We start from the raw sequence: 23,879 nt of genomic DNA on the forward strand, positions 1-23,879 counted from the left end.
GCAGGAAACTAATGCTTCATAGATGCTTGTGTAAAAAGACATTTAAAAACCTCTGTTGGAAAACCGCATGAAGTCCAAAGAGGACTGAAGTTAGGTGGTGGCTGAGTTCAGAAGACATACCTACAATTTGATATTGGGGAAAGTGTACCATTCTGACTCCTGTTTTTCTCATGTCTGTAGCCTAATGTCCCTCAAAAGGTTTGCTGGTGTGTTTAATTGCAGCTAACGTTTTGGTAGGCAGAACTTAACTGCTTGCACAGAAAGCTTTGTAGTTACATGATTGCATCTGTTTTGACAGGGAAGGCCGTGCTGCTTTAGTTACTTCCTTCTGTGTGTTCAAGTTCATGGCATTATACAGCATCATCCAGTACATCACTGTTACTTTGCTGTATTCTGTAAGTATTCTGTCAGTACCTGTGCAGTGTCAGCATAATTCAGAGATTTGAAAGTTGATAGGTATTTAATGCAAATTATTGCCAGTCTCTTTGAGTACAACATATGCATTCAAAAATACATTTAGTCTGAAAGTGTTGTTGGTGTTTTGGGGTTTTTTTCATATTAACTGTACAAAATATATGGTAGTATCTGTTTAGAAAAGGCAATAACCAGTGGCTGAGAAAAGAAAGTCTCTACAGTAGGAAGACCAAATAAGCATATATACAAAGCAAAAATACAGGTTTCAATTATTTAAAAACTTTCAGCATTTTGAAATAGCCTAATTTATTTTAATGGGTAATGCATACATTTTATGTTAGAATTTAAAGAAACTGGAATTACTGATTTGGGTGTGGGGGGGGGAAGCAAAATAGAATGTTTCCTGTTAATATGATTGCTTTCACAATAGTGGTATGTGATAGAAATCCTGTATTTTAATTTGTATTCTGAGCAAGTTAAAGGTGCAGAGTATTAAAGGACTTCTGAGATCGACATTTTCATAGCTGTATGAGTACATAGTAAGGCTATGGTGATTAAAGAGCTGTAGGCCTAAGCTGTTGTTGCATTGGTATGTAAGATTCAATAATATAATTTTGATTACAAACAAAATTCAATTACAAATAGCTTGTCCATCCTGAAAAGAAAATTGTTTCATACTGTGATACATCAGGAATTGTTCTGTGAATTGTAGAGTATTCAGGACTCCTGCAGGTAAAGGAGGCCAGTTTGACAGGACACTGTCTTGTTCATAGAGGGAAGTTCAAAGAATTAATGCCATAAAAGTGTCAGTATAAATTTTCTGTCGTGTGAAGAAATTACCAATGTTTCACTTGTTGTTTCTCTCCAGATCCTGAGCAATTTGGGAGATTTCCAGTTTCTCTTCATTGATTTGGCAATCATTTTGGTGGTTGTCTTCACTAGTAAGTACTCTGTACTGAATTACCATTGTGGCTTCTGTGAACCACTTTTTGCTTTGTCAGATTTTCTTTAATATCTAATTACATGTGGTTTTGAGAAAACACTGTGACATACAGTGAAGATGTTCTGACTATTACATCTATGCATTAAGAAACCCAAACCACACTGTGTACTGAATAAGATTCATCTGAAATTTGTGAAATGTCCTAAAACAAGAAGAAGGTTGTGGGCTTGATCCTGGGGAACTAAGTCTTCACAGTACAGGAAGCCAGTTTTGGAATCAAAACAGGAGTTATTGCAATATCATCTTGTTTTGATTCCTTGCATCCTTACTTTGAACTTCTGTCTGCAAAATGTTACACTCAAAGTATTGCCTGGTGAACCAGTCAATTTCACATACAGGCCTAGCATTCAATTCACTGGCTAACAGTAGAATTCCACTTTCAAATTTAATAAAAACATCTTAATTGAAGCAATGGCAGTCCAAAAGTCAGGAGGCAAGCTGTAAGTCCTTGTGCCAGACAAAGGGAATTTGGCCAGACACTACTAATCCGTAAGTCTGATGGCTGCTAGTGTCCCCTGCTATGCTGTGCTGCTGGGGAACCAGCCTGTAGAAGGCACTGTGGTGTTGTTCTAGGATTCTATGGTTTTTTCAAAGTGGTTTCACATTTGCAGTTCTGGACTAAATTTTAAAGTGATGTCATGAGCAAGCCATTCTAATCCCACAGAATGTGAACAGGATAACTCTTGAAAACCATAATGATGCAATGTGTCATTTGTTTTTGTTCTTCTGCAGTGAGTCTGAACCCTGCTTGGACAGAGCTTGTTGCACAAAGGCCTCCATCAGGTCTTATCTCAGGTCCACTTCTGTGTTCCGTGTTGTCTCAGATCATCATCTGCCTTGCTTTCCAAACCTTGGGGTTCTTTTGGGTCAAACAGCAGTCCTGGTACGAGCCTTGGACACCAGACTCTGAGTAAGTGTTTCAGTGGCTCTCTGCAGGATACAGTAGTGGTTGGAAAGCTATAGGCAATAATGCTCTCTTCTTTCTTGACCGGCCCCTGTGGGGACTTTGAAAATAAAGCTTCTGTATTGCAGCTTGTTAGTCTGCTGATTTTCTGTGAAAAAATATATGGGAGCTACCCACTGGCTGAAAAACAAAACTGGGTCAGAGTCAGATGGCTTGGTTGAATGACTCTTCAGCTTTGAGACAGTTGAGGTAGAAATTTGAAATTTATGGTTCAGATCTATTCTATCTCTTTCATATTATAAAGCTTTGCTTTGCTGTTAGAGTTACAGTAAATCAAATTCATATTTTTGAAAATAAAGAGGTGTTTTAATTTTTTTTTTCGATTGCAGTATTTTCTTACCTGTCTCTGAAGTCTGTCTACAATGATGGTTTTTAAACAGTTTATGTAGAAAATTTACAAACTGGCAGCATAAAAGAACTTGAAGCTCTGAATTCACAAAAATTGCCACCTCCCTGCCACAGTTTTGAGTTATTTCTTACTACCTGTAATATGTTCTCAAGTTTAGGCTTTTTTACTACTGTAGCAATTTGTTCTGTCATTATTTTTGTAAATAAGTGGCCCTATTTGCCTCTTCTCCATAACTCTGTTCAATGTTTTTGTGTTGTAGTGCATGTAATGTGTTGGATGCCCAGAACACCAGCTCTGCACACCATGGGAACGAGACTATTCATGATGAACATTACATTAAAAATTATGAAAACACAACTTTGTTTTTTATATCCAGTTTTCAGTACCTCATAGTGGCAATTGTCTTTTCTAAAGGAAAGCCCTTTAGACAACCATGCTACAAAAATTGTAAGTCCTTTCATAGTATATACTGCATATTAGTACTTAGTATATTCCAAATAAAATTCCCAAGTGACTGTGCACTTGTTGACAATTCTGTTGTGCCACTTCAGAAGCAATAGTGTTGCTAGCAGATCATAATGGAGTTATCCTCTCATAATCACAGCTAGAAATAAGGAAATACTAAACTGTATGGAGAAATGTATGTTAATAATTGTTGCTTAATTTGTAGACATGTTAAGTATATTTCAACTTCCCAAATGAGCCAGTGAGAAGGAGTCAGGCCTTCTCTCTCTTTATGGCTATCAGCACAACTAGTATTGCCCCAATTTGCCTGGAGGGGATTTAGGGGGAGAAGAGAGAGGTTGTTTCCAGGCAGTAATGAACTTGTGATACATATTAAAGCTGTCTAAAACTTTTGATTGTGAGATGGTCTAATTAAAATATTTTTTTCTTCTTTTACAGTTCTGTTTGTTTTATCTGTTATAGTTCTTTATGTCTTCATATTTTTCGTCATGTTGCATCCTGTTGAACCTATTGACGCATTTCTTGAGGTGAGAGTCAGCAGATCTCAGGTGTGTCAGCTTCCTCAGGGAACTGATGGGCTGCCTTTGGGGCAAGCATGAGCCCTGCAGAGCTTTAGCTTCACATCACTGGGTGGGGAAGGGAGAATTTATGATGCTGAGTCTGTTTTGGATGTGTGTTTACTTCTCATGTGTGTTTCTAACCTCTGGCAACTTGTTTCCACAGCTTGTGTGTGTGCCACCAGAGTGGCGCCTAAGAATTGTCATCATTGTTATTCTAAATGCACTTGTATCCGTGCTGACAGAGGTAAGAAATCCACATGGAAAAATGCTTCTCTTTTATGTGCTTCTTTTTGCAGGGTGCATGTTTGTCCCTTATTTAGATCACTCTTCACAGCATGCCAATATGAGTGGCTGCTGTTTTCTTGTTAAGTGTGTATTTCTACAAATGTCCTTGTAAGCTAGATTTAAGGTGTCAGGACTTTCTGTGTCTAAAGTGTAACTTTAAAATCTTTTTTATTAAAAAATTGGGGCAGGAGGAAGTTAAAAAACTTAATAATTCAACTATTTCATATTAAAATACTCCATTTTTATTTTCTGTGTTACTTCAGAATAACAACATACAAGAGGACTATCTAAAATCCTTAGGTGGAGCCCCCCTTCCTTCATTTGGATCATACACATAGCTTATTGTTCAGAATTATGCAGGTCTGTGTAATGCAGGTCTGTCTGATATGATCAAAGTCCAGAAGTAGAGATGTTCATGCAAATTTGCTTTTGCCATCACTGAGCTTGTCTGAAGTCAGTCACTCTGGATGTTGACCTCTTCTGCTATAATTCCAGAGTTAATGTATGCAGAAACATGCCCTACCTTTCATCCAGGTGCCTTGTTTTTGTTTCCAAGGATCAGAGTTGGACAGATAAATCTTCCAGAAGAAGTTTGGATTCACAGTCAGTTATTTATTCCTGTGGTTAGTTTTTCTCCCTGTTAACTGACGTGTGATTTCCAACCTGAATATGTTTGGGTTTTGGTTGCAATCATGAGTCACTTTTTTCCTGCAAGATGAAAAGGTTTTCCAGCATTATCTAGCACACACTACAATTATCTCTTTTTACTGTGTAACATTTTCTACAGCTTCTAATCAGTATTTCCATTACAATGTGAGGGATTGCTGTCAATGTAACCAGCATAATACTTCCTTGGATCATGTAATTTTGGTCTTCAAAGAGTACTACAGCATTAATATTCTGTCCAATTGACATGTTTTTTCCCTTTATTAGTGACCTAGTAAAAATTAACTCAAACAAAGGGGTTTTTTAGATACTTAAATCAAAGTTACCAAGATTTTAGAATGTTTTTCCAAATAGAATTTGCAAAATATGCTCTTATGTTGCTGCCTATTGGAACATGGTTGTGTGTTTTCACAAGGCAACAACTTTTCCAAAATGTGTCAGTAGTTACTAATTTTCTTGGCCTCTTGTCTTGTTGTTAACAAGTTTATCCACTATTAAAGCTCCTGTGCCTTTCTTACATTGTCCTGTATGTACTCTAGCTCTTCCTCTGATGATTTTTCTTTATGGCTTTGAATTATTTTGTTTTTTTGTATTAGTGAATGCTTAGTAGTTTGGGGTTTTTTTAGCTTTCTTTTATTTGTGAAAAGTCAAATTTTATGTATTTTGCTGTCTTTACCTCTGAAACAAAACAGTTATTCTGAAGCATCAGAATGATGGCTTTTTTGGTCTTCTGATAAAATTAAAACAAACCTCCTAGACAGAAATATGTTTTCCAATTAAATTTTCAGTCCAGTGATAAAGATTACTGAGGGAAATACTTTTACCATCTGCTTGAAAATTCCTTTGTTTTGCAGGTGATCTTGTAACTTTTATAGAATCTGGTGTTGTTTCTGTTCTGGATATGTAAGGGCTCCAGAACAGAAGTCTGTACAGTGTGCCAATCCATGTATCAGCATGTGGCTCTTGAGGACACGTGCTGATACATGGATTGGTTTAAATACATGTTCACCAAGTTCTACTTCTGGGCCTTGTTGGTTGTCACATCAGCCTGAAAACTTGTGAATTTCTACTAAACATCACCTAAGCACCATAATTACCTGCAGACTGTGTCCTTTCACCCAGTATTTCAAACCTCACACCAGTCTTTTTCCTATGGATGTTTGAGTTAGCATCTTTGTACACTTCAGTCATTTAACTTTCATTACCAAAACTGCAGGGGTGATTTGACACATTTCTTCTAAACAGCCCTATTTATCTTGTTGCCTGTACTTTGGTAATAAAATAGAAGTAGCTACTTCTTAGCAGTAATTGTGTGGACTGTTAGGCTCTGTCTTAAACCAAGTTTGTCCCACTTTGTAAGTGTAAGTTGAATGCTTTGTTATGGCAGAGGAGTTGTTTTACTGTTCAGCAGGTGTCCCAACAGATCTGTTGTGTAGCAATCCTCAAATCCCAAACCTTGTTTTACAATATACACTTCACCTTCCATAACTGGTGCCCACCTCTTGAACTGCATTTGCCCAATTCCAGCAGTGTTACTCTACACTCTCTAAAGCTGTGTCTTGTGGTGCCAGCTCCTTGGGTCCAGTGTGTTGTGTAGAAATCCCAGGCTATTTCTTTCCTTCACTCCTCATTGGAGACAATGAGTATACCTCATTGTCTTTCTCTCCTTGTGTGCCTGGCTGGATTTTCTGCTCCCTCCACTTTTCACTACAGACCTGTGCCACAGGTCACATTCTGAGTATCTGGGAGAGGCCACTGGTGGCAGCTCCTTCCATCTTTTAACAAGGTACCCTGTAATTCACCTAGAGTTTGTTCTGCTGAGAGCTATCCCTCAGGAATGCCTCTTTAAGTATCTCACAATTATGAGATATGTGAGAAATGGGATCTTCCTTAGTCACCCTTGCCAGGGTGACACTTTTTTGTCACCCTATTGATCATATGTAGTTTTGTCATTGCTTCAACAACAGGAATAGTTTCTGACTGTGGTTGTTTTCTTTTTGTTTTCTGAAATGCCCTGAAAAGCTTTTGCTCCTTCCATGTGGGTGCCAGACTAGGATCACAAAGCATGCAAATTCTTTCTACCCTATGATAGAAAATAGTGCACAACAAAGGCAGATCCTAGCAGCTGTTCTTCTCACCCCTGATGCCTGGTATAGACATGCTTAAACCAGACTGGCTTCAAAAATGAACATCTAACAAGCTGAAGATTTGTTGGCCGATGCTTTATAAAAGCACTGTCAAATTGTGGTATATTATAAAATCATAAGCATTAAAAAAATCTATTACAAAAGTCTGACTAATCAGCTCCCCATTTTCAATGGCAGCAGTTAGTCAGATGTTGGAAATGGAATCTGTCCAAGGATCAGAGTTGGAGGCTCGAGGCTATGGAAAGAACAGGTTCACACCTGTGTTGTCAGATTTGCTCAAAGCTCCTGAGTCCGCCCATGCAGCTGTATGAGGATAACCAGATGTGCTCAACATACTATTCAAATTCTGCCCTCTTTTAAAAACATGGAATTACACATACCAAATTCCTTTATTCCTGCTGGTGGCCCAGCTTTGCCACCCCACTACTACTTTTCTGAGAATGTCACTAGTTTAAAATAGACTGTGTAAAAAGAAAAGCTCCAAGATGGTTTATGGGGAAACTGCTCTCACTGCACTCATGTCTTCATGTGGTGCTTCACAGGTTTTTAGAGTATTGAAACATGTGTGTTTATGTTTTTTACCCATAGAGATGGATGCAGATTTGGTCATTGTTGCTGTTGATTTTAGAGTACATGTTCATATTCCTAAATTTTGTGTGGGCACTTTAAGAATGGAAATGTTTATCACAAAAGTAGCATAAGCTCTCTGTTTTGCTTACCACTGAATTAGTTATGGCTAACCCACTGTTTCAGGTTTTATTTGTAATGTGCACACTAACAACAATTGATCATTAGTTTCTTTAACTCTTCCCACTCACTGTAATGTCTCACAGAATGTCCTCCTTGATATGATCCTTTGGAAGGTTGTGTTCAATCGAGACAAACAAGGAGACTCTCGCCTCACCATACCCCAGCCGCCTCAGGTTGGAGACGAGTATTTTGCTGTCCTCATTTGAGTGCATGTGGATTAATTTGGTTTTGTCTCTTATCTATAAGTGTCTGTTGCCTTATCTTTAGCTTAAGTCTGCTTAAATTAGATTTCTGTAATTGGAATGTTAAAAGCAAAGGCTTCTGTGTTTATATTTTTTTTGTATTGGCACTTAAAGAGTTTAGTGTGTGTGCAAGAACTGTGAAACAACCATTGCTTTAAGACTTTTCTCACTTCATTTTTAGTTTCCACATTAGCAAATTTTTTTGGTGCCACAAGTTAGTACGCTAGGACTGGGAACATCTTGATTTGCTTAGAAGCAATTAACATAAATTAATTTGGTTTAGAGCTCTGGGTCTCTTTCTGAGAGCAGTAATTTTCAGCATGTACAAATGACACAAAACAAGATGGCAAATGAAAATACACGATTACTGCTTCAGATGGTTTAGGACACTGAAAGGTTTTTCAGGTGACCATAAATTTTGGTGTCGTCTGCCCCTCTGCTGTTAATACATAAGGAAATCTATGTGAATCCCATAAAAAACAGCTTTACTTTAAGCCTGTTGGCTTATTACTTTTGGCTGATTATACATTTGTGCTTGCTAGAATTATAGTGGTTTATTTTTCAGCACTAAATTTTATTAAATATATTCACTTCAGATTTACATTTGTCCTTTTGAGGCTGTTGTAGAACAAATTGTTTTGTGGTCAGTGAAGAATGGAAACTGTGCTCAAGGCTCACATTTGCTTCAGTTCACCATTGATAGACATTTAGAGCATGATGAAAACTATAGAATATATTGCCATTAAAATGTCAGCCCTGCAGACTGTGCTCTCTTGAGACATGAGAGGGATTCAGTCTCAAGAATGAGGAATGTTGTTTCTCCTCCCCAGCTAATTTAATTACATACCTTTAAGACTGGGAGAGAAAACATAGGAAGGAAGTCTTAAGTTTAATAATTTGTGTCCTTTTTATTGTCTATTAATACCTGCAGTATTTAGATTTCACATGCCAGCAAGTTAAATTCTGCTACTTTTGTCTGCCTTCAGTTGAACAATTCACAACTTTAAAAGTGTTTTGGGATTTTAGGAATTTGCTTTTTCTAGACAAGGCTTTTATTCTCCAACAGTAAAATAATTTATTGTTCCCTGTTCTATCTGTGATTATTGAAATGATTATAAAATAGGCATAAAAACTGTTGGTGGTCTTAGATGTTACAACAATGTGAAATACTTTGTTTTTTCTTAATGTTTTTTGAATGTCATTACTACCATAGTATAGAAGAGATGACACAACAGAAGAGTTTCTGTACCACAGGTCCAATCCAATGTGATAATGAAATAGTAAATTAAAGAGTGAAATAAGTTTTTCTTGTAGTAATTTCCTGTATTGTTACTGTTATGGTAATCCAGTTTTCAAATTTGTTCACTTCTGCAGGAGGCTGGGGATCGCTGTGGAGTCTGTTTCCTTTCTTCCCTGTTTGGTTGTAGAGAGAAGACACCAAAAGCCAAGTATATGCACCTAGCTCAGGAACTGCTGGTTGATCCAGAATGGCCACCAAAACCCAGGACAACAACAGAAGCAAAAGTACCGTCCCAAGAAAATGGTTCATATCAAATCATCACTGTAACGTAGCAGTGGATCTTGGTGGCATGTATCTTTAGTAGTATTCAGAAGAATGTAATTTTAAGGCTTTATTTGAAACTGCAGTGTGCTAAATGTCAAATTCTAATGCAGATATTTCCAACTGTTTTGTCTCTCTGAATACAAAATTCAGAGCCAGGTGTCCTATGGCTATACATTTTAAAAATGTAAGTTACCTTAGGCAGAACAAAAATGATTGTGTATCCTTCCACCTTCTTTCAGATTTCATTGTTCCTAAATGAGATGCATTTGAAGGTTTAAACTGCAGGGCAGTTAAAACAGGTTCACATTATTTGCCTGGAGTATCTTAATAGTTGTTCTAATTTGCTTATATGGGCATGTGTTCATGTAAACCCTATGATGTGATGGTTTCATGCCTGTACTAGAGGTGCATAATAACCTTGTCATGATTTGGCGTTTTTTTGTGTCTGTTTTTTTGGTTGATTGGGGTTATTTTGTTTGTTTAGTTGGTTTTTATTTGACTGATGAAAAGTTTTGTGCCTCAGAACGGTTCTAAAGTTTGTGTGTGTACCTCTGAAGTTTGTCCTTATTAGTAAGGAATGTTTCCAGGTGTAATGTTTGGGTTCTAAGTTCAATTCTTTAGTCTGCCACAGCAGGAATTGGGAATGCTGTAGAAGCAATATGCTCTATCCTTAAGAAATAAGCACATTGCTTTCATGTGGATTCTTGACTTCTCTTCTAGCTAACCACAGGGAAGGCTTAGGTGGCCTCCATGGGAGGAGCCATTTGGCTGCATTCTTGAATTTTTGGAGAAAGAAGGATGGAGAATCTAAACACTTTCTTCTGTGTCATGTCTTATTACATTTAGCTATGCATTTCTCCATAGACCTTGCTTTTTCCAGCAGAAGGGTTGGATTATCCCTTTGTGGACCATGTTTTATTTGTACATCTAATAGTAATTTTCCTGTATACCTTGAAGTAGTAAGGCCAGAGTTACTGCTGCAAGGGATATGGGAGTGGGAGAGAGGTATTGTCACATGCCCACGTGTGGGGTTTGTGCCCGTGAAGAGCACAGGCATTTCAGAGAGTCTGCCTGTGTCTTAAGTGCTACATGTAGCTGCACAAAACAAAATTAAGAGAAAATTGAGCTACAGTCTGTCTTGCTGCAGAACTGTAAGGCTTATGCAGATTTTATTTATTTTAAAAAAATGAAAAAAATAAAAGCTTGTATCACCACTAATGCTGCTTCAGCACTAGGGGTAGCCATACATCATTTTGCCATGAGGCAGTATCAGAACACAAGACCACTAGAAAAATAGGTCTACAGAGAAGTAGAGGCAGACAGCACTTTGACTTGCAAGGCTTAAAACTTTTTTGTTGGTTTGTTTTTTTTTTTTTAACTACAAATTACTTATCTCAAAACCATTGTCAACTTTGTAAATGTTTGGAAAAGTCTTCCTTAGTGTCTTTGGGAAGATGATAAATATTGAGTCTTGATCAGTCTGTTTTTGACCAGGGGCAACTAACTGGTCCAGACACCTCCAAGCTTTGGGAGGAGATCTGGGATCTGAAGAAGTCATGATTCTGTAGAGATCCTTTAGAGAAGGAAGTGGGATCCTTTAGAGTAGTTGTGGAATGAGGGCCCCAGATGCACTGGCTGGCTGGGATTGTTTTGAAGTGTGTATATTCTGATGGTGGAATTGGAGGTTTTGATGTTAGGGATTTTTTCTTTCTTTTTTTTTCCTGTTTTTTTCCTTTCCTTTTTTTTTTTTTCCTTTTTTCCCTGTGTCGTCTTGTTTTGTTTTCTTCTTTTAAATTCCTGTGGAGACAATTCCATTCCAGCCTTGTTTTAATAAGCAGAATTTTTTAGATCAGGCCTAATTCCCTTGTGCTGTTCTGTAAGACAGGATGGACAGTGTGCCCTGCTGCTCATAGAATCAGTAAGGTTGGAAAAGACCTTCAAAATCATCAACAATTAACCATGTTAATGTCAATCATGTTGTGGTTTCTGCAGTGTTGAATATACTGTGCCAACAGGGAATTCAAAAGTGGTGCTAAATGGTTTGGAAGACCTTTTCCTAGAACTTGGTTGTTGAAGTTACTGCTCCTCCTAAATAGTATGCATATGGGTGTACTATCTTCCAGTCCAGCTGTCAACTCTTTTCCTGATTTCTGTTGTTGTTGTTGTTTGTTTTTGAGGAGTGGAGCAGGGGGAAAGGGGGAAGTGGTTTTCTTAACATTCATTCAACAGAGCAATGTTCTTATTATCCTGGCTTCATAAGGTCATAAACATGAACAACATTGGTGGCTTTTAAAGGGTCTGCAAACATTGGATACATTAATTAGTCATGAACCTGAGTCAGTTGGCTAATTTCTGCCGATGTTGATTTTACAAAATCTTTGTAGCATGGAATAACCGATGAAGAATAATTCTTAGCTGCGTAAGTAGTATTCAAATCTAAACAAAAATAATATTTTAGTTGAAAAATATTGTGAAGCTATGCATCTTGGACCTGGAGCTGTGACTTATCCTTAAACGCATAAGCTTCTGCTTTCCATTTCATTGACCATTTTAGATTTGCTGTTTCATGAGGACTGAAAGGAAATATTTGTGTCTTTCCCTTTTATATGCTTTTGCTTAATACTTTCCTAGACTGATAATTTCTCTCGGCTTGTTTGGTTTCTGAAGCTAGTTTTTCAATCTTATTCTAGTTTATTAGACTTACCTAGAAAGTGAGGAGGAAAACAGCTCATTAAGGTGGGCTTGTCTTCAGAGAACATTTTGGGGAACTCTTACTAAAACAGAAATTGCCAAGTGTCTCCACTTAACTGAGTGACTAATGGCTCAGGAGCGTAGTAAACTTGAATGTTTTGCAAATGGGAGCTTGTTTCCTCCAGGTCTGTGTTCAGGGTTGGTAAATGTTCCTGAGGTTGCATGCTTGAGCTCTGATGCTTAGTCAAGAATAATAAATCAGCTTTTCTGAGAATCCATCTTGTTATTGCAAGTTCAGCCACAAAATAAGCTTTTGCATTTTCTGCAATTATTGGGATTTATGCCTTCCTGCCCAAGAGCTGAATTTGACCACCTATAATTTTTCTCATTTTGAGCAGTTAAGTTTCTCTGGTTTTCAGAAATGCAGCAAACTAGATCTGCACTAGTGTATTCAGTTTCTGTTTTGAACTAAGATGAAATTCATTTTGTAGTGAAAAAAAATCTCTTTCAGTGTTCATCTTGGAAATCTAAATTTGGGTGAACAGACCAAGTTAGTGAGCTCCACTAGATACTGGGTAGACATTTTCTTCCTGCTGTATATTTTGGCCTTATGTGAGGAGTTTGATTTATTATTAAATTATTTGTGTACGCAGACTTCAATCTGTACGTATTTTATTTTGATGTATTAGGATTTGTAAATATTACTGATTTTTAAATATTATTTATGCACATACTTAAAGGACTGGTCTATCCAGAAAAGCAGTTGCTAAATAATAAATGTTACTTTTTAGAAATAAATTACAAGATCATGAAATTGTATATCCCTCAGGGTTATTTTTAAAGTTTTTTTCCTTCCTTTCCCTTCAGATTCAATTAGCAGGAACTCTAGTTTCATGTACTATAGAACTAAATCTACTGTAAAAAGAAAATGCTGCAAATAATGCTTGAATAGAAGCGGCTGAAAAAACCCACAGAACTGACTGTCCATATTCATCTTAACTTTAAATTGGAAACTCTTACTGTTGCACTTTTTAAAAAGTTGTTGGTTTTTTAATTCTATTTATTTTTTTCTTTCTTCATGAAGGTTGTGCTGAACAGTCATCCCAAATTGGGTAAATAATCCTGTACTGTATATGTGTATATGCAGTATAATACTAAGCAGATGTGGAGTCCTTTTTATGCTGCAAATTTTTAATGCTTATGTTGGTCATCACAAAATGAGAGAGCTCAAGTCCTGTAGGATTTCTCCCATGAAATTCTGAATTGTAAACTTAGGGTTTTGTATGTCTAAGGGAAAGCTGTGGGTTTTTTGACAATTTTTAGAGTCTTGAATATGTTGATTTTATATACAGTAAAGCTTCAGGTTTTTAAAACTATTTTCAACAAACTGCAGCTTGTTTAATAATTATGTGAACCAGAAACTACTTAGTTTGTCATTAATTCCTCGAGCCTAACACAGATTAAAACATTCATCATTACAGCACTCTCTAGAAGCTCAGCTTCCTTTTATTTTTAAATCTGAAATGATACTACATCTTTGTATTTAAAATATGTATTGCTGCTCTAGAATGGTACCGTTGTCAAGAGGCATACATAAATAACTGTACAATAGAATTGTAAATAGACTTGTAAATCATTTTTGTGACTGAAGCTCTTTGAAAATAAAATTAAAATGAATGGATATTTTAACTCTTCTCATTAGTTTTCATGAAATTGTTTTAATTTTTCTTTATAGAATTAGATGCAAAGCTTGTATAAGAACACAGGCTTACTCCCTCTGATGTCATGGATATGTTGTTCAGTGCCTCCGTATTTCTGCAGATGGGGGTGGGAGGGGTGCCTGCTGTGTTAGTGTTCTGGAGGGGAATCACACTGACTGCAGCTTTTCCTGGTGGATTGGGAGAGCCATTCTAAAGCCTTTTACATGTGATAGGAGCTTGTTTCCACCTCTGGTTATTCAGATGTTCCTTCTGTTTGGACATGTGGGAGGCACGATCTGAGCTGTCACCATTGTCACAGTCATATTCAGAAAAATCATGTGGAAATGAAGACATCTCTTCTGTCCTGTGGCTCACCTTCCATTGAAACAGTCATTGGCAGAGCCCATTGTTTTAAACTTGAAGACAAGATACTTAAAATACCTTTTTTACTTAATAACAAAAACATAATCTTTCAATTTCAAGCTTCTATTTTTACAACTTAGCTTTTCTCTCTCAGAATCTTACAGGTTTTAGGTTTTGTTGGCCTGCCACTCCGGAAGACTTGGAGGAAACACAGAAACTAAATGTGTCAACTTTGGAATGCTTAGCCAAAGCATTAAGTAAAAAGTCCCTTCATTCCTTACTGAAATTGCTTTGACTCCAGTCCTGCAAGAAATTAAAAGTCAGAGCAGCTTTGTGAAGGTAGGAGCACTTGGTTTAAAGTGGATGTGTTCACTCCTTCAAAACCTAATTTAGCAGACTGGTGACAAATCTGAAATTTCTGATCCCATCTCACATTGAAATGTAGATTTCTGACTTCACTCAGATTTGCTTTGGGTTGGCTGAAGCCAATACTCACTCCCATGTCACTGCCAAAGAAGCTACAAGTGGGTTTTCTGCTGTTGGGTGTGTGACTTAAAACTTTCTCCTGTTATGTGAGTGGCTTCAAGCCCTACTTTTGGAGTTGCTTACAACCTGTGGAAGTTGGTTGCTTGAACAATTATAAGCAAAAATCTGCTCTGAAGCTTCAAATATTGTTTGTCCTTTGGCCTGGCTCAGTAACTGGGCAAATACGGGTGAAAGTGTTATCTAGAGGATGCCTTTTGCTGTTTTACTTCCCATTTAAAGTGCAGTGTCATGGTGAAGCCTGATTGCCTGCTCTGTTCCTAGTAAGTTCCTTTAAAAAGCAGATAAGTTTCTAAGGTACAGCTCAAAATTTCTTTGTCATGCTTGTATGAGTTTAGGAACTTGCAAGACAGTAAAAGAGGTAAGCACCACTGTAATCAATATATGTGCTCAGTGTTCTGTAAGTTCAAAACTGATTTGAGACTTCTGATAGAGTAACAGTATTAATGTATTGCCTCTGGCATCCTTTTGTAGTCTTGAGAAATATTTTGGGGGCGGGGGGGGAAGGGGGGCTGAAAGGGAAAGAGGCTGTAGGCCAGACCTTGGTAAATGACCAGCCAGGCTGGTGCCTTTTCTGGAATGCCAGGTGTCTCATGTGAGGGTTTGAGAGAATTTTAAGGCATGGGAATGTATCATTATCTTTATTGTGGGTATTACTGTATTCTGTACTGTTAAAATCTTCAAATGTTTTTTTTTTTTGAATACAGTTAGCAGCTCTAGATGTTTGAGATCCATAGGCTTTTCCAGTTCTTATGGCAGCACTTATAGCCTTCATATCTTGCAAAGAATTTAAACCATTTAAACCATTTTGCTGTTTGTCAAAACTAGTGCTTTCTAGCATTTCTGAGCATCTGCTTGTCTTCTTGTATACTCTCTTATCTTTTGCTGTAAGACCAGGAAAACAGTCATCACGAACCTACAGTCTAGTGTTAGTCTGTTTCTGATTCTACAGAGTGATCTGTAGTCATACCTTCCAAGGGACCTGCATTTGCAGTTTCTAGCATAAAAAATTGGGGGTTTTTCCATCCATTTGATTCAAGTCAGGGCTTGAAACAGAAATTTCTTAATGTGTTTCTGGATGAAGGGTTCTGCTCGTGGGGATATGTAGGATCAGGGACAGGCTGAGTTACAAATTCATTGAGGTAAAAGCATCAGTGGCTTATGACAGTTTTGGGCTAGGGAGGATTACTAGGAGGGTGAGATTCTCTGAAAGATTCTTGTTTGACATGTGAAAGACCTTTAGAAGAGTGGAATCTCGTGCTATTTTTTGGTGATGCCTATGTCTCATTCAATAAGTTGTGAAAAGCCCACTGAGACCTTGTTTTGTGGCACCATGTTGCCGGTTGTTGATAGCCCTAAATACCATATCCTTCCCTTCCTGAGGGAGAGTTAGACATTTTACCAGACTTCAGTACTCTGAAGCTGAATAAAACTTAATTTTTTTTTAAAGCACTCCCTTTTGCTCTTCTGGCTTATTTTTAAATGCAGTAGCTGGTTTGGACATGCAGCTGTTTTGGGTCCATTGTGGTATGTTCTTGTCAGCAGTTCAGGTGCCTGAGAAGCTCTGCTGTCCTTCCTGATTTCTCTTTCAGTGAAGGGGGTTGAACCCAGCAGTCTGTCTGTGGGATTGCCCCTGAAAAGAGTATGTGGGGATGGAGCCTTCCTCTCCCTCCATGTTCCTGGTGCAGAGGACTGACGTGACAGCTATCCCAATTACATCTGTGGAAATTTTGTAGCATTCCACTGCTCCCAGCTGCTGCTTATTCTGCTGCTCAGCCAGTGCTTGACATCCTGGTTTCTGATACGCTTGGACTTGTTGATTTCATTGAGGAGGTATTTCTAGACTGTGGGTTTCTGTTTGACTTGCTCTTTTAAATATTATCATTTATACCTACAATGATTGCTTTCCTGTTTGTTTGGAAATGTATGCAACTTTCCAACTCTGTGGCGTGTTTCATGCAGATGTACCTTTATTGCTACAACTTCCCATCTAATTTCGTGCACTTCTTTCCTCTCATTTTACTGTACTTCTAATACCACTGCTGATAGCTTGGTATTGTGTCAAGCTGTTGAAATGAGGCTTGGTGGTTATCAGAGGCTCACTACTGTCTTGTGCTGTATGGGGTCTTCTGTGTTATTTCAGGCTGTGTCAGAAATAGCCTGTTTCTTCTTGTGTGTTCCTGGGCTGTTCCAAGAAGCCATCACTTGAAAATGCTGAGACAGGATTTAACTGGACACTGCTGTTTTGCTTTTCACCACTTAAAGTACAGGACAACCTTTTTACCTCCATTGTCTATTTTTGCAGGCTAAACTTTATTTTTAAACCTCAGATAACTTACAGTGAAAAACACAGTGAGTGCAGGACCTTTGATAATTTTTGAAAATATTTTTGACATGTCATTTAGTATAAAATACTAAACCTTGTCTAGTGGAAGATGTCCCTGTCAGATGGAAAAAGATGATCCTTTCAACCCAAACCCTTCTGTGATTCTGTAATGCTTTTCTGTTCAAATAAATATGTCTTTTGACTACTTAAGTGTTTCATCATGATTTTTGTATGCTTTTATTAAAGTTAATTGGTACAAATACAAACAAGGAATACTTGATTTACAAAAGTTAATTTATCTGTACTTCTCAGTGTAAGCTGAGCACTTCAGAAATATTGGCAGTCAACAATAAAAGAGATTTTGAAGTTTGCTTTCAAGGCAAGGGAAATTTTGCAGACATTTGCAGGTTTATGATATAATCACACATCTTTGTGAGCTGCTAAGTTGCCTATTATGAAATCCTGATTCTCTCTTATCTCTTGTAACAGCTAATGTTTCTGGCACTTCAACAAGGATGTTGGTGTTTCGTTTGTCAGTGATGATCAAGCTTTTCTTCCAGTTGGATGCATCCATTTGTCCTGAGAAGTGTGACTGCTCTTCAAAAAATGCAATTTATTGCTCTGGCCCCCACATAAAAGACCTGGAATTGTTAAATCTGCCTTGCAACATGACAGAAATTCACATAACAAACGCTAACATATCGTACTTGCAGGATGTTTTTGCTAGGATGGCGGAACTGCAGCATCTCATCCTGTCTTCAAACAACATCGCTCTGGTTTCACCAACAGCTTTTAAAGGCTTGGGAAGGCTAAAAGTCCTCAAACTGCTAGATAATAAGCTGGTTGAACTTCCCCCAGAAGTATTTGATGACATGGTACAGCTTCAGCAATTGATCCTTGAAAGTAACAGGTTGAAATCTATTGAGGAAAATCTGTTTGATAAACTGGCTAGTTTGCAGGAGCTTTACTTGAACAAAAACCACCTAACAGCAATTCCCAGTGGCATGATGAAGAAACTTGCCAAACTCAGAATACTGAACTTGTCAAGAAATTACTTAGCAGCACTGCCTAGAAATATATTTAGTGCATTAGCCAGGCTCGAGAGGCTGATGCTGTATATTAATAGGCTGTCTTCAATAGAGTCTGGTGTGTTTGATAGCCTAAAGGAGCTGCAGGAGCTTTTCCTGCATTCCAATAATATCCATTCCATTGCCCCTGACGCATTTCATTGTCTTCGTAAACTAAGAACGCTGACACTCTCCAGAAACAGGCTTCAGGTTTTGCCTTCTGGGCTTTTTTTGCACTTGCATGACCTGTCTAAACTGACCTTGTACAGGAACCCACTGAAGTCTCTTCCAGAAGTACTGTTTGGAGAGATGAGGCATCTTGGTAGCCTATGGCTGTATCACACAAAGCTCTCAACAATACCAGATTTTGTGTTCAGTAACTTGACAAATTTAGAGCTTCTTGTGCTGAGTTTTAACCCAGAGCTTACGGTTCTTCCTAGGAATGTATTCAGTGGCCTGAATGAACTGCGGGGCCTTTCTCTCCATACAAGTAATATTTCCAGTTTGCCAGAGGGAGTCTTTCTGAGCCTTCAGAAACTGCAGAACATTTCCCTCTTTGATACAAGGCTTGAGGTTCTTCCTAGAAACCTCTTTCATAATCTCAAGCACCTCCAGAAAGTTTACCTGAATAGTACTAACCTGCAGTCTCTTCCTGCAGACTTTTTTACTGCTTTACCTGAGCTGGAAGAAGTTGTCCTTGACGACAACCCTTGGAAATGTGATTGCCAAATTCTTGGTTTTCGAGAATGGCTCCAAAAGAGCACAGCAATAGTTAAAAATGTGCCATCTCTGATGTGCCACAGCCCAATGGCACTGCAGAATATTTCTCTTGTGTCTCTAAGCATCGATGACCCAGAGTGCCTGCCAACCACAGCTATGACCTATCAGATATGCAGCTCAACTTATTCCCAAACTTTGACATCTCCTGTGACAGAGCACTTCACACCATCTCAGGAGACTGCTGTAACAGTGCTGTCTGACATGGAAATCACCAGCACACCTATGTCAATTCCTCCTGCAACTCCAGGTTTTACCTCCTCTCATGTTGAAGATGTTGGACAACCTGGGCTACATTTCTCAGATGTTCCAGTCCAAACTTCTCCCAGCATCATAGCACGAACCAGCAGTGTTAGAGGGACAGATTTAACTACTCTTGTCTGGTGGAATGAGTTTCCAGCCCACAGCAGTGCTAAACCCTATTTTAATTTTACTTATTGCCAGCTATTCTTGTGTGTTCACTGTTTGATTTTAACACTCCAGACTGTAGTCATTGTGCTCAGTCTATATGTGATGGGTAACACCAGGCAACTCTTGCTCTCCAGAAATATTCCTGCTCAGCCTGTTGTTCTGAGAAGAATATTAAGAAGATAGAGAAATCTAGCCCAAGAAAGAACTGGAAGTATTGCTTTGGATGCTTTTTTGAACATTTGAGCAGTTAATACTCTGATGTGGATTACAGGTCTTCATAGCAAAGACCATAAGGACCTTGTCTTTATAACATAATGGAAATGAGTTTTATGCACCTTGCATCATTTGCCAAGAGTGTGTGTAATCACTGTAAATTGCTACAGCACTTAGTGCATGAGCCCAGAGTGCAAGATGGAAGTACTGTGGTCACCTCTACATGTGTGCTGTGGGTTTCCTGCCTTGGAGTGCTGCCCTGTCCTCTGCCAGAGGCTGCTGCCTGCTGAGTGTTCACTGCTCAGATGGAGTGCCATCAATGGAGGAACTCTCTGTGCTTTAGAGATCGCCCAAAGAACTTCAATAATATTATTTCCTCTGCTGCCTGCAATCTTTTGTCTCCTTACTGAGAAAAAAAATGGTGGTTTGGGGAGGAGATGCTGGGAAGGACCTTTAAACAATGGGGATGTGTGCAGAATGGTGTGGTGCAAGTGTCTTAACTTCTGCTTTCTGTCCTCAGTCCCTTTCCAGGATGTGGCACAAGGAAGGGATACCAATTAAAGCTAACAGCAGAGGAAGATCTTGATGTATTTTATTGTTTGATTGGAGGTTTTCTGGAAAATTTGTAAAGTTCCTACAATTCTGAATTTTAAGTAAACACTTTCATCCTTAAACTTTGGCCAGTGGTCTGAAAAAACAAGGTGTTCCTGGCTGCATGATGCAGGGAATCTTGAAACCAGAGTACCAGGCAGATGCCCAGGACTGAGGAGGGGCTCCACTGGGAGGAACTGGTTTGAGAGCTGATCTTGACTGAGCTGGGAGAGAAAAGAATGGTCTCTCCAGGGCTTGGCTAGCAAAACAGCAGCATGCAGCTGAGGGGCAGGGAGTCTGCCTGAACTGAGGGCCACAAAGTGTCACCTCCATTTTGAAGTAGGCTGGGGAACATACACAACCTTATCAGAAGACATTTTCAGTCTCACTATTTTTTACCTTATTACATCCTGCTATTCCCTGACCTCCAGTCCTTTCAAGTGTTGATGTGCAAAGGCAACTACTAGGCAGTAGTGTGGATTTTGGTCTTTATACTAACATTTTATGAATATTTTGAATTGTATGAATATTTTAGTTCATGGGTAGACTGGTGGCTGTCAGACTGCCTGTGCTTTAGTAGCTCTTGGATTTAACTATCATCTTTTATCCACATTATGGGACTTAGTTTGCTCTTAAAAGCTCTGATGTGCTTAAAAACCTCTGGGTGTGAATCCCTGGCTTCTTGGGCCAGAGAGCCTCTACTCTAGGAGTCATTTTGTAACCTTAGTGACTTTCTCACTATGAGGGACTTTCCTGGATGGCCTTTAAATGCATAACAGACTTGAGGTGAAGAAAACTCGCATTTCCTACAGGTTGGTTATAGTTGGTTCCCTGCTGTGTGTTACTCTAGGCAGTGAGAATAAACTGTGACTTCTTTTTTTCAGGGTGCTCTCCTGCTGAGCCTAAATTCCTCTTTGAAAAGAGAGAATGTGCTTCTATAGTGTTAAATAATCATTGTCTTGCTGGTGAGATTTAACAAAATTTAGCAAACCTGGCTAAATGGGAGTTAGAGCTATCTCTAAAGAAGCAGAAATGCAAGTCACTGCAAGTGGTGCAAAGCAAGCTGTGACTGGAATCATAAACATGCTCCAGAATATTTACTGCACTATAATTGAGAGAAGCACAAAACCAACAGTGAGCTTTCTCAGTGGTGGTTCTGGGTGGTTGGATGTAGTATTTAAGAAGAGAGAGTTGTTGCAAATTTAGGTTCTTGGTTGGACAGCTGTAATAACCACTCAGTGCTGTGCTAGCCCCAGTGCTGTCGCACAGTGCCACGCAGGCAGCTGCTCGCAGCAGGCAGGTCAGGATAATCAGGACTAGTGAGGAAACTGGCTTTGACTTCTACAAACCAGGCTGGGGATCGTTGCCTCAGTGAAGGAAGTGTGCTCCTGCATGCACAGTGTCTGATTTCTGAGGAAAAGCACCTGTTTGCCCATGGTATGGGTAAGACACCTTGCTGTCCAACCTGAGGGCAGCAGGGCAGCACCAGCTGCCGCCTTTCTGAGCCCTCCTCTGGCTGCCCTGGCCCTGCAGAGCAAACAGCTGGGCCCCCACGCTGCTCCTTGGCTCCTGCTGCAGTCCCTGAGCTCCGGATCTGGCACGTGGGGGCTCTGGCACAGAGCTGTGTACAGTCAAGTGCTAGGACAGGATGATTCCTCTTCCCAGGATGATTCCTCTTCACATGGTGTCATCGGGCTTTCCCCACGCTTGAGCCAGACGGGGGAAGTGAAGTCATCAGACAACAAAAGGCTGGAGCAATGAGTGAGTGCCTGGGGCTGTTTACTAACTTTCCTCTGAGGTGTACTGTTTTGAGCTGCCTCTGATTCATTGTTTCTTGCCCAGTGGAGCTCAGCCCTTCCTGAAAAACTCCCTGGCCTGAGAAATCCAAGGATATCCTTGTGCATACCCCATTTCTGTTTTCCTGGAGAAGGGACAGTTGTCCAGGTCAGCACGATGCAGCTGTGGCAGGAGGAAGGCAGCAGGCTGGTCCCTCAAAGCACTGTTCCCTTGTGTGCAAGGATTTTCTCAGTCCCTGCAGCCCATGCTTGCATCATCTACTGCCCAGCCTTTGCCACCAGGCTGGAAGGGAAGACAGTAGGCTGGAGGTAAGAAACTGGAGGAACCTATCCCTGATCCAGTGGGTCCCTGATATTGGGGAAGAGGTGAATGCAAAGCACATCTGCATACAGTGGCTGAAGGGGTTGGTTCTGCTCTCTTGGCTCCTGAGGGGGGTGCAGAGTCATGGTTAACAGTCCTGCACGATATCCAGACCTCCAGGACCTGCTTCCAAGACCACATGCTGCCTGGGAATGCTTTGGTACCTCACCACCAGGCCGGCTGTGCCAGCCCAGTCAGAGCTCACTCTGTCCCTTCAAATGCTTGCTGCTGTAGCAATTGCTCCTGTTCACTCTGTTGAGGAAATCCTGGAGCAGTGGGAGCTCTGACCTACCCTGTGCCAAGCCATGGGACTATTCATTGTGTTTCCAGCTTGATGTCACCACAAATGTCTTTCTCCTTTGCTTGCTGGGATTTGAATCTAGAGAGTCCCCAAAGCACAAGTTGCTGAGGGCACAATTGAACGAACTGCTGCCACAAACACTGGCAGCTCTGCCTGTTTCACAGCCACTGCAGCAAGCATTTCCAAGCCACCAGCACACACATCCTTTCCTGGTGTCCCTGGTGTCCTGATCCTTTCCATCCCACCACCTCTGCCTCCTGAGACCAGGAACTGCAGGAGGACCCTTGTCACTGCTTGCAGAGGGCAGTGAGCTTGGGCAGCTGCCTGTGAATGCAGTTCAGTCCTCCAATGCACAGCAGCAAGATCAGAGCCTGCACTTCAGATCTTCCCTGTCCTGATGTCAAAGAGACGTAGGGGGATGGCAGATGTGCTTGGAGCAGGCCCCCAGCTGTGCTCTGTGGTTCAGGAGTGCATGGAGCTGCTGGCTGCGAGGCAGGAGCCATGGGAGCCTCTGCCTGACATTATGGAGCATTGGCTGTGTCTCCTCTAGGCCTCCAACCGGCAGGGCTTGCCTAGGGCTGCTGATTTGGCAGCCCTGTTATCAGAGCATTTCCTAGGGATGTCAGAAGAGCTGGGAGGAGACGCAGCCCAAGGCACGTTCCCAATGGACAAGGCTGTGAGAGTTTACAGACTCTCGGGAGTAGAAGGCCTGAAGCTCGTGCTTTGTCCCAGCTAGGGAGTGGCAAACTAGGGAGGTGTTATGCCTCCATTTTTGTAGCCAAAATCTGGGTTTATATCCACCTGTGGGCATTAGTGGGTGGATATGCCCTGGTATAGTCTCTTATTTGGGCCAAGGCGGGTGAGTCCCAGTTCACTACAGGCTGGGAGCTTCTGTTCCAGCACCATCCACTACTGGGCTCAGCAATTGCTGCTGTAGGACTGGCATGCCAGACTTCCAGCTGTGCCTTTGTGTCTCTGTGTATGGAGAAAGCTCAGGGCAGAGAGCCAGCGATGGCTGGCAGCAGCTCTGCAGTCTGCTGTTCACTGCTCTGCTGGCTTCTCCTGGGAAGAAATGAGGCCCCCTTTCCCCTTCGTGTGTTGGGGAGAGGTCCCCGGGGCACTTTGTGGTGCCAGAGGTAGCTTTACAGAGATGGAGCTGATCCAGGGAACATTTCTCAGTGCATCAGCCCCATGCCATCGCCTCCCGCTCCAGCTGGTCCTTCCCCCCTGTCCCAGCAGTCGGACAAGCTCCTTCCGCTTCGGATTAGCCCTGCGGGCGGAGCTGGCCGCGGCCCCGCATTCCTTCCAGCCTAGCGCTGCGCCGAGCCGG

General features: G+C 40.3%; 2 protein-coding genes across 7 annotated transcripts in view; both read left to right on the forward strand.

Moving 5' to 3' along the window:
• ATP13A3 (ATPase 13A3) overlaps positions 1-13,789 on the forward strand; it is a 55,103-nt gene extending 41,314 nt beyond the window's left edge. For 5 of the 6 annotated variants that reach the window (XM_059855449.1, XM_059855450.1, XM_059855451.1 and 2 more), the window contains exons 27-34: positions 299-395; positions 1,283-1,355; positions 2,150-2,327; positions 2,990-3,177; positions 3,634-3,722; positions 3,919-3,999; positions 7,687-7,776; positions 9,220-13,789. In XM_059855449.1, coding sequence (XP_059711432.1) covers positions 299-395; positions 1,283-1,355; positions 2,150-2,327; positions 2,990-3,177; positions 3,634-3,722; positions 3,919-3,999; positions 7,687-7,776; positions 9,220-9,417 — 994 coding nt within the window. In that variant the 3' untranslated portion in view covers positions 9,418-13,789. The remainder of the gene's footprint in view (positions 1-298; positions 396-1,282; positions 1,356-2,149; positions 2,328-2,989; positions 3,178-3,633; positions 3,723-3,918; positions 4,000-7,686; positions 7,777-9,219) is intronic. The other variant, XM_059855454.1, reaches the window with a different exon arrangement.
• Positions 13,790-13,943: 154 nt separating this feature from the next.
• GP5 (glycoprotein V platelet) lies at positions 13,944-20,201 on the forward strand. The gene is made up of 2 exons (XM_059855455.1): positions 13,944-14,502; positions 17,522-20,201. Exon 2 carries the CDS (start codon positions 17,548-17,550, stop codon positions 19,468-19,470), a length of 1,923 nt encoding a protein of 640 aa, XP_059711438.1. The 5' UTR covers positions 13,944-14,502; positions 17,522-17,547; the 3' UTR covers positions 19,471-20,201.
• Positions 20,202-23,879: the final 3,678 nt, after the last annotated feature.

Source organism: Haemorhous mexicanus, chromosome 10 (assembly GCF_027477595.1).
Source record: "Haemorhous mexicanus isolate bHaeMex1 chromosome 10, bHaeMex1.pri, whole genome shotgun sequence".
Lineage (NCBI taxonomy): Eukaryota > Metazoa > Chordata > Aves > Passeriformes > Fringillidae > Haemorhous > Haemorhous mexicanus.

Coding starts and splice junctions, on each gene's coding strand:
- GP5 (XM_059855455.1), top strand. CDS start 17,548: ATGTTGGTGTTTCGTTTGTCAGTGATGATCAAGCTTTTCTTCCAGTTG.